At 38.9% G+C, this 10,814-nt stretch overlaps 1 protein-coding gene across 1 annotated transcript in view; it reads right to left on the bottom strand.

Moving 5' to 3' along the window:
- Positions 1-265: 265 nt before the first annotated feature.
- The window catches only part of LOC110153962 (neurogenic locus notch homolog protein 1-like), a 32,288-nt gene continuing 21,739 nt past the window's right edge, over positions 266-10,814 (bottom strand). Inside the window, exons 18-33 of the mRNA XM_020917894.2 lie at positions 10,504-10,705; positions 10,174-10,327; positions 9,863-10,047; positions 8,802-8,934; positions 8,133-8,390; positions 7,900-8,012; positions 7,268-7,797; positions 6,752-7,183; positions 6,483-6,631; positions 5,267-5,480; positions 4,875-4,965; positions 4,471-4,636; positions 3,264-3,562; positions 3,031-3,178; positions 2,829-2,926; positions 266-2,728 (exon numbers count right to left, since the gene is read on the bottom strand). Coding sequence (XP_020773553.2) covers positions 1,367-2,728; positions 2,829-2,926; positions 3,031-3,178; positions 3,264-3,562; positions 4,471-4,636; positions 4,875-4,965; positions 5,267-5,480; positions 6,483-6,631; positions 6,752-7,183; positions 7,268-7,797; positions 7,900-8,012; positions 8,133-8,390; positions 8,802-8,934; positions 9,863-10,047; positions 10,174-10,327; positions 10,504-10,705 — 4,534 coding nt within the window. The 3' untranslated portion in view covers positions 266-1,366. The remainder of the gene's footprint in view (positions 2,729-2,828; positions 2,927-3,030; positions 3,179-3,263; positions 3,563-4,470; positions 4,637-4,874; positions 4,966-5,266; positions 5,481-6,482; positions 6,632-6,751; positions 7,184-7,267; positions 7,798-7,899; positions 8,013-8,132; positions 8,391-8,801; positions 8,935-9,862; positions 10,048-10,173; positions 10,328-10,503; positions 10,706-10,814) is intronic.

The following is a 10,814-nucleotide window of genomic DNA, read 5'->3' as shown; positions in this document are numbered from 1 at the left end:
GTTGATGACATAATTTTACAGATTAATTTACAAACATGTTGACAACCATTTCCCACATAGCAACTGCTTATGTTACCGCTAAACATAAAGGTTACCACTCATGCTGTTACGGCTACATAAAAGCCTGGTTATACTTGTTACAGTCACTAGAGGACGGTAAAACCCTGTATTAAAGTAGGCCTATCTAGAAATTGAAGTGTCAAAATGTTGTGAATGTGTAAATAAACCGACATTACTAAACTGAATCATCGTTTATTTGCAAGTGTTTTATTGAGAAATAGACCGACGTCATGAACCGAAAACATACATTTATTTGATTTTTACAAGAAACACTACTGAATGAAAATGATATATATTTGTTCCTTGGTAAAAAATACAATTGTACATTAAATCTTTATTATATGAGAAATAAATTTTAAATGCACGCATTTAACAATGTCAGTGCCTGTAGTTCACAGCATGCAGTTGCCAAAAATTCTTTATTTTATTTTTATAATAATACAATTTTTGTTTTTCTACAATTTTATGCAAAATAGTCAAAAGTAAAGTGATCTAATCTGTTCTGTATGGGGTCTGGAGCCATATCAATCCAAATCACATGTTTAAGACATTTAAGATTTCTTGAACAAAATCTTCAATACATGTACATTTTGTAACATATATACATGAAAACAGCCATAGGCTCAAACAAGTAGAAGAATGCAACTGTAGTATTTCATTTTCCCTCAGAAAAACAGGTACATTGTGGCCAATAGGCCATGATCTACACCACAGGAATAACACAAAACTTTTAAATCCTGTCACTGCTTTTTTTCTGATAACAGCTGTACACTGTACAACATTATACATCTCCACCACAACTCCACAAAAAGAAAGTGCACACACACATAATGTATGCCAATTTCAGAGGCACATTTGAATAATGTAACAAACTTTTATCAAAAAACTGCCCTACATACAAAAATGTCCAGATAGATTTGACTTATCATCATCTTATTTCACAAGCAAAAAATATAATCACCTTTATTGTGTTAACTAAACATTAAAGTTTACAAAATGAGACAACAGATGCCCAGAAAAAAATAAATACCCAGTGTATTCTGTGTCTTTGCAGTAGAAAACTTAAGCGGGCTACTAAAGAAATACGCCATCTTTTATGACTTCCTGAACATAAAAATCACTGGCACTCAAAATTTCTGCAAGCAAGAAAGAATATAAATAAAACAACATTAACAATAAATAATAAAAAGAATAAATGAAACTCAACAAATTTGCTGATGTCAATTACATAGGTGTACACAGAAATGCACTACATACATACAACCTGGCCACATTTTTGTTTTAAGTAAATTGGGAAAATTTTTATTTAAACTGTCCTTGTAGGTGCAATCTGAGATGGAAGACTTGTAGGTGGACTTGAAATACCTTCTGACCAATCTGACATATTGGAATGTGGAGAGGAGCTTGACCATTGGTCAGGAGATCCAGGAGAGGGGGTCAGAAAGGGATGGTCAGGCACTTGGACCTGGTGGTTTGGGGTGTTGTCCAACGGGCTGGAGTAACTGTGCTGTGAAGGTGGAGTGAGGAACTGGGTACTGGGTATTGACTGGTTCATAGAAGTGGGTCTAATTTGAGTGTCCTGTGGTAGGATTGTGTGAATGGGAATGCTGGTGGTTCCAGTGCCTTGCTGAAGTTCAGGGGAGCTGAGTTCACCATTCATGAAGTTCTGGCTGTTGCCTGTATTTGAGCTCTGGTGCTGAAGCTGGATGCTCTGTTGCTGTTGCTGTATTTGTTGTAGGTTTTGCATCTGTTGGATTTGTTGAGCTTGCTGTTGCATCATGTGGGGTGGTGGTGCTAAGCGGCCATTGGGGATCCCCTGGTAACTTATCATTTGAGACAGGCTGGCGGTGGCATGGTTGTTGTGATGGGAGGCCATTAACCCATGTTGCCCTCCTTGATGTAATCCCCCCTGACCAGCAGGGCCTCCTCTGATAGGGTTGAATTGGGCAGGCTGGTTCATGGTGCCATGCATTCTGGAAAGCCAATCGCACTGCCCATTCATCGTTGCCTGACCAGTGGAGCCAGATACAGGCAAATGTGTGAGTCGTGGAGGAAGTGGGTCGAACTGCATTCTGGCCAGGTCTTGCTTGCTGGGTAGGACCATATGGTTTACAGCAAGATGAGGGTCAGACATGCCCTGCAAGTGGTTGAGAGATACAGAGGGAGACTGCTGAAAAGGTGATGTCATCATTGGAGGAGAGGCTACATCAGACACATAGCCATGAGGGGACTCAAGTGAGTCAACTGGAGACAAAACAGCAGAGCTATCCAGGAGGCTACCTGACTTCCCATCTTGTGAATTCTTCTTTTTCACCTTAATTTCTTTACCTTCTTTGCAGCCAATTCCTTTAGTACTGGGTTTCCGTGCCTTTTTTCCAAGGCAGGCGCCTTGGGGTGGGGGTTGCTTCATACTTCCCAAGTAACCATTTGGAGAACACAAAGGGGGTGACAGGGTGGTGCTTAAAGACCCTGCATGCATCTGAGGGCTACGTACCAGATTGTACTCATCCATCAGTCGCACAATATCATGATGCATTCTTTCTTGAGCAATGTCTCTGGGTAACCGGTCCATGTGGTCTGTAATTTCCCTGTTTGCAAAGTGGTCCAGTAATACTTTTGCAGTTTCATAGCTTCCTTCTCTTGCAGCCAAGAAAAGAGGTGTTTCCTCCTATGGGCAACATAGAGCAGACATGTTAAAGTTTAAAAAGAAAGGAATTGTCTCAAAACTATATTATGGGCAAATGCTTGTAATTGTAATACTTTTATACCTTATTGTTTTGCATGTCCTTGTTGGCTCCATTTTTAAGTAGAACTATTGCAGCCTCAACATTGTTCACAGCTGCAGCCCAGTGTAGAGCAGATTTTCCTAAGAAAACCAAAAATATGGTAAATACAATATAAAGACAAATTATTCTGTGATACTGGATTATGTTAGTTTACTACAAAGAAGAAAATAAAGACAACACTTACCAAAGTCATCAATAGCATTCACATCAGCATGACAGTTAATCAGCTCCTCCACCATGCCCTCCACTGCTAGTCGAGCGGCTAAGATCAAAGGAGTAGTTCCATCATGCATACGTGCGTCAAGATCTGTGGCACGGTTTCTTATCAAAATCTGACAGAACAAAACACTTACACATTAACAGAATAATAATAATAACATACATTTTTATATAATATTATAATGTCTGCAAACGTACCTGGAAGACCCCCTGTGCGTCTGCAGCCACAGCAGCATGCAGAGGTGTGCGGCCCATATTGTCCTGAATGTTGGCATCTGCACTGGCCTCCAAAAGCCGCTTGGCAGCATCAGAGCGGGCATAGCGAGCAGCTAAGTGAAGCGCTGTTTCTCCCGTACGGTCGGTCTGGTTATGTAAGTTGGCACCCTGATAAATGAAGTCATTGATAACATTGGCAGAAGCATCTTCCTCTTCTTCACTGTTGCCCGTTTCCAAACCTCCACCACTACAGGATGCAATCATCAGGGGAGTGAATCCATCTGCAAATACACAGAAGGCAAAGGCATGTAAACCCAGGCACCTGTAGTCAGAGCTCCATAGACAGCACAAGCCCAGGCAGAAGCCTGCACTTCAAAGTCGCTTGAAGATCACAACAAACTAATCGAATGTGGATTTGACACTTTTGCCTGGGTTCAATCATTATAGCCCCGACTTTTCAATAACAGATTCTGATCAAGGCTCCTGCACAGAAGACGCTTCAGAGGAAAAGTGAAGTCAGGGGATAGAGGCTGTGGCTGGCTAAATCTTGGCAGTAGCAAAAAGTATTAAAAATATATAAGTAAATAAAAACAGAACTATGGTTAAATTTTCAGGATTTTCTGACCTTAATTATGATAAAATTGTCAATGATCAGAATCATTCACAGTCAATTTTTTTTTAACCTATTATCAAAAATATACAAATCAGTTCACACAGACTCCAAAATGAGATTTGATGTGGTCACAACAAAATTTAATGTCTACAAAGTTTTTATTGACCACATGGTATTTATCTGTATACAAATGAAGACCATGTTTTCTTTATCCGTGTAAAACTGTTAAATATATTCAAAAAAATATATCTATATCTATCTATCTATTTATCTATATATGTATGTATATATGTGTGTGTGTGTGTGTGTGTGTGTGTGTGTGTGTGTATATATATATATATATATATATATATATATATATATATATATATATATATATATATATATATATATATATACACACACACACAACAAACAAAAAAATCTTGCGCAATTTCATTTTATGCTGAGTACACTGAGCATCACGGTGACAGTTACATGTACCTGTGATGTATGTACATATGTACTCTAGTTTAAAAAAAAAAAAAAAAAAAAGGAAAAATATCTACAGGGATGTACAAAAAGAACTAAGCGTACCTGGTCCCCTGACATTGACATCCATGCAGTCGTTCTCGATCTCGCCCTGAGGAGGTGTTGGGGCAATAGACGGGATACGCAGATCTGCAGCATCTAGGTGCTGTTGGGTCCACTGACGGTGGTCTGTCTGATCATCTGTGTCTAGGATGGCATGTTCATCAAAATGCTAAAACCAAAACAACAAAATGTTATTATTACTAAACAGTAAATAATAATAATTACAAGAATTATTAAACTAACATTAGTAATAATAATAAAATATTTATCATAATTATAATATAATTATAACAATAATATAAATCATTGTAATAGTTACTTTATTACCCAATAAATAAATACATTTTAATAATTAATTATTATTAATTTATTTAATCTATAGGAATTTAATTGAATAAATAACTTACCTTAAAGCGTTTTACATCTGATGACTCATCTTCGCCCCAATCATTTTGCGCATCATCCATGAGGGATATATCTGATGTATTTTTCAGTGGCCTGAAAAATAACAGTGAAAAAATAAAAAATTTGCTAATTTAGTAAAATTCTATAAAATTCTGTGTTGTATTGTTTTCAAAGTGAGACGCTTCTCTTTAATGGTGGAGCTTAAAGAACAAGTGCATTGATTGTATGCTTACACCCCACCCCTTTTCAACTTGTTAATTAGCATCAACTACCTAAATCTACTATATGATGAGTGAGTCTTTTAGCCAAAATGTAACTGTCCGTTCACTGTGGATTTAGATAGAGCCTTGTTCTTACTTAGAAACAAAAAGTGTACAAACAGAATAAAACTTACTTTAATCCCACAGAATCTTCTCCGACTGGTTCCCGTCTTTTCTTTTTACTTGGTTCCGTTGTTTTGAAGCCCTCCGGTAACCACAAGCGCCCATGCTCATGCCTCCGCTTTCGGGCAGCCACCATTCCCACGCCAAGGAAGGCCAATAACCCAACCCCAGCAAGAACCAAGTAGATCACGTAGAAGTCCTGGGGCGGTTGGGGGTCCACACCACCTGATGGTAAAAGGGACAATGTGGTCATGCCTCTAGGAGGAAAACAAGGATCCTGCTGTAGTCCAATCCTGTTTGCAGTTCCAGCTCCAGAGTCTAACACTTAGTTGGCAACCGGAGAAGACAGGCAAAAGTGACGACCCACACTGTCCGTAAAGCTAGCGTGTACTATCTATAGACTAATAATCAGAATTGCTAACCACTTTTCATCAAAAAGGAGAAAAGGTTGGAGAGTGATAAAAAAAAATAAAAGGGGGGAAAGAGAACCTCCTCTCTCCCTTTTCAACCCAGAGTACCAAGAGACAACTTTACCATTTCTTCTTTAAGAGAAAAAAGGAGGAGGATTAATGAACTTCAAATTACTGCACGCGCTTTAAGCTGTAAAGACGAAGGATTTATTAGGATTTTCGAGATAACAAAGACTCCCAACTTCTAGCACACTCCCGATCAATTTTTCCCCTTCTCGTTTTTTCACTAACGATTTTGAAATGATAAACTCCCCCAACCTAAACCCTTAGAGATGCATTAAGTCCTGGTATTACATTCGGCGAGGTGAAGGTTGCAGCAGCCCCTTGCACTGTGAATGAGGCTTGTGCACACGCGTGTGTCTAGATGTATACGTCTCAGACATGTCTGATAAAAAAGAGACAGTTATGCTGTGTGAGAAGGGGGCTGGAGCAGTTGATTTGAAGCAATTAACCGTTTTGGAGCCTGAAGCCAGTGGATTTACACACTGAGGGATTGATTGTTTAGGCCAGAGATTTACAATTGCATTTGTTCAGTGCTGCATAATAACTACACAATCAAAGAGCGTAAAGGTAAGGGCATTATGTTTAACAGAGCGTCTGTAAAAAAGACATGTTGAGGACTTTATGGTAACATAATGATTCCTCTGAAAACCATTCAATTAGTTTTCAAATTGTTTCTCATGTTAACAAAAAATACAGAAGTGGACTGCCTCAGTAACCAAGAGGATGTGTAAATGAGATCAGAATCTGTACTTACTGTAAACAGCTTCGATGGTATAGGGGACATCCAGTTTGTCACTGGATTTCAATGCTCCCAGGAAAGCTGCAGCCTCATTGGTGCTCTGAAAGCACTCTGTGGATTGCTGGAAGCACTGACGATTATCCACCTCTAGATGAACAATGGAACTAAAGTGGAAAGAATAATTATTATTTTGATTTAGATTAGATTATTTAAAATATACTAAAGACGCAAACTGTTATACTAAAATACTACTAAAATACATTACACTTAATTAATATACTTACCCTTTAATTTGCAAAGGATCCAATTCCCGTTTGGCCAGTGCATGTTCTTTTGGTGAATCAAACAGACTCCTCTTCACAATGTTTAGCACTTTAGCAGGAACATCTGACCATGCATCTACTGAGCGCTTAACATTGTACTTCTTCAGCTCATGTTGATTACCATAGTAGGGGTACACCATCATCTGTCCCTTTGAGTCTCTTCTGATTAAAACATTAGTACGAAGCACCAGGCTCAGCTCGCGCAGAAAGCCGAAGGAATTGTTAAGAAGCTGCTCAGGCACAATGTGAACAACTAGTACCAACTGCCCCACAGCAAGCTTCTCGGGCATATGAGCACAGTCCAGACCGTCCCATCCACACTCAGCATTATTGCAGCCTTGATCGCAATGGCCATCAGCATAATGGTCTCTGCAGTATTGGTCATATAGGGGGCTGTGGGATACAATTCAAAGGATTACATATCTGATCATTTTTACACTTTTTTTTTTTTTTTTACACATATTTGAGAGCACTTACTTGCACTGGCCCTCTAGGTTCTGACAGTCAAAGCCATCATACAGACATCCAGCGTTGTCACATTGTGCATCACATTTGCCATTATTAAAGTAGCGCCAGCACTGAAGGGAGGCAGAGCAGTTTTTCCAGGGGTCGTCAAAGTTAAGAGAGCAGTCTCCATTGTCCCATCCACACGCATGGTTGTTACACACCACATCACAAATCTTATTGTGTTTTAGGTCTTCACACTCAGGTATCCCACACACTTCTTGCAAACCATGGTCCAAAATGTGACAGCGCTGACCAACAAAGTTAGTGGGGCAGACACAGTGGTAGAATGGAGCCTCAGAAGTGTTCTCACATGTACCACCATTGTAGCATGGGTTTGAAGTGCAGGGGCTGTTAGCAGGAAATTTGCATTCAGGCCCAGTGAAAGACGGAGTGCACAGACATTTTGGACTTTTGTGGCCTGAGATACAAGTGCCTCCATTGTGGCAATGAAGCGTGCCACAGGCCTGAGCATCATATTCACACGTAGAACCTGAAAATCCCTGGAGAAACATTAAAAGACATTAAAGTTAGACTTTGAGTGTGTTTTAGAGGTCAGTTTTTAGTGGCGGCTAATATTAGTAAACTTATTTATGCAGACTCACAGGAGGGCATTTGCAGATAAATCCATATGGTGTATTACTAGCAACAGCACAGGTACCCCCATTGCGACAAGGTTTCCCTTTACAGCCATCAAATATTACGTCACAATGTCGACCTAAGGAAAGTTCAAATGTACAATTTGGATATGTTTAAAACTGTTAAATTATAGTAACAATTTAAAATGATGACAGTACAAGGAAATGTTTGTTATGATTTATAAAGGCAGATCTTTTACCTGTGTATCCGGTGCGACACTCACAGCGGTAGTTGTTGGTCAGTTGGATACAGCTGTGTGTGCCTCGTGGGTCACATGGGTTAGACAGACACTCGTTCACGTCTCCTTCACAGCGCTCCCCCACGTATCCAGAAGGGCATACGCAGTGGTACCCCCCAACTCGATCCACACATTTGCCTTTGTTAAAACACTTAGGCTCTTTGGTTACAATGTCAATAAATGGGTTACAGTCATCAATGTTGATCTCACAATGAACACCTGAAAACAATGCAAAAAAAAAAAAGTGTCAATTTGTTAGAAAAAAAACTAGTTATTTCACTTTATAGCAATTTTCACTGTTCATTGCATGTTGTATGGGTAGCTCTAGTTGTAGTTCTACTTTTTTAGAGAAAAGTGTTAAAGTGAACAAAAAATAAATTAACAATACAAATATTATATGAAAGCTTTATAGTGAACTATTTCCTATTTGTAGTTGACCTACACCGCACACTTTCTTCTTGTCAAAGATAGAAAAATCAATGCTTATTTGACAAGACAGAGGTAAGAAGGGAGGAAGAGTTTTCAGGCTTGCCCTGGGTGCTGTTAAGCCCTAATTAATGAAGCGTGGAGGCTTGAGGGGAAGTGCGCAGAGGAGAGGGGTCCGGGTGGATGCGTGGGGGGTCTACTGACCTTGGGTTCCCCGGGGACAGGAGCATTTGTAGGTATTGATCAGGTCAATGCAGGTGCCCCCGTTCTGGCATGGCTGGGAGAAGCATTCATTGATCTCATCAGAACAGTTGGTCCCCACAAAGCCTGGCATGCACTGAGAGAGAGAAGACAAAAAACAAGACAGAGGAAGAAGAGAAGGGAGAATGCAATCAATGTCAGACATGAAACAAAAATGTTTTTGTTTACTTGGCTATTTTCTGGACCCCATCCTGCCCAGGCCAGCAGATATTTGATTGCAGGGAAGATTACTAGAACAAAGTTATTTGCTCTCTATTTGAGTTAGGCCTCTTGCAACTGTTAACTGTTTTACTGCTAAATTAGGTGCATCTGATTTTCCTTTACCCAATGGGGGTAAAATGTACAAAAATAACATTGGGTGCCCCACAAAATAAAACAAATAAAAATAAAAACAAGTTTTAAAATTGGGAGTTATTCAATATTATTATATTTTTTGACATAAAAAAATACTATCTGAATAATTGAACTGTGTGAGTGTAGGATATTCTATAAAGTTCAACATTTCCATTTCTGATTTACTCTCATTAAAGGACATATATTACACTATTTTTTGATCTATGTTAAATGTGGTTCCCTCATCAAAAACATATCTGGAGTTGTGTTTTGTTTCATATATACATGTTTAACACACAAACCTATATGCATATTTAGGCATTTTATTTAGAGAGTTCTTCTCTCGAGTAGAAAACACTCACACACTAATACAGGATGTATTTAAACTCCATACATCTTCACTAGAATCATTTGGATAATTTTAGCCCTGGAATTTCCCATTTCTACTGAACACAAGTTGAAGAGTAGATGCTAACTTAAAAACTAGTGTTTCATGACATTACAAGATGGAACAGAGCATTTTGATCTTTGGAGATCTAAACAGACTAATTAAGCATGCGTGAATGAAACTAAACACAGCTTGAGGTATGTTTTAGAGGTGGTAACAACATTATAATATGGCTTATCACATAGTATGGGACATTTAAGAACAACACAAATGACATCTTTACCTTGCATGAGTATCCACCCAAAAAGTCAGTGCAGGTGGCTCCATTCTGACAGGGGTTCGGGTTACATTCATCCACCTGCTCCTCACAGTAACTCCCAGTGTATCCCAACTGACAGTGACAATAATGGACATTTCCTGCATCCAGACACTGGCCAGAGTTGCGACACAACTGAGAAACATCCACCCCTGACAAATGCACAATAATAAAGATAGCAAATGAATTAATACAAAAATAAATAGTAATATTAATAAATAGTAATAGTAATAAGTATATATTTAATGTATACTCTAAGTACTCTTAAGATTCTGTACCTCTTTGTTGAGCTGCTACTTCACACGAAACACTTGGGACATCACAGTACTGCCCACTCCAGCCTGTTGCACATTGGCAGCTGTATGTGGTGCCCCTGTGCCAACAAGTCCCTCCATTTTTACAGGGTGAAAATTCACACCAGCGGACCAAATCCTAGAGACAAAGAAAAGGAAAATATGTGAAATAAAAATGAAAGTATCTGCTTGTCTTTACTGACCAAAACTATTTCTCTCTGTTTGATTTTCTGTTGGTTAAATCAAGAATTTTGTTGAATAAATTGAATGTATGAATGAAACAATGAAATACTATAATTATATTCAGCTGCTTACCTGACAGTTAAGTCCAGTGTATCCATGTGGACAGGTACACTTGTAGGTGCCATAGCTGTCATGACATGTGCCTCCATTCATGCAAGGCTTAGAGTCACACTCATTGATATCATGCTGGCAGTAGTTACCAGTGAAACCCGGGGGGCAGACACATGTAAAGGCGTTAATACCATCTACACATGTCCCACCATTCAAACAGGAGCTGCAAGCACACAAAGACAAGATAAATGTTTAGAATAGATATACACGTTTCAAATTACTCAAAAAATATTTCAACCGCAGTCTGAATTATCATTGCAAAACAGTATAAA

Source organism: Boleophthalmus pectinirostris, unplaced genomic scaffold (assembly GCF_026225935.1).
Source record: "Boleophthalmus pectinirostris isolate CB_2022bp ecotype Guang Dong unplaced genomic scaffold, ASM2622593v1 HiC_scaffold_4, whole genome shotgun sequence".
NCBI lineage: Eukaryota > Metazoa > Chordata > Actinopteri > Gobiiformes > Gobiidae > Boleophthalmus > Boleophthalmus pectinirostris.
This window is presented reverse-complemented; position numbering and strand designations above follow the sequence as displayed.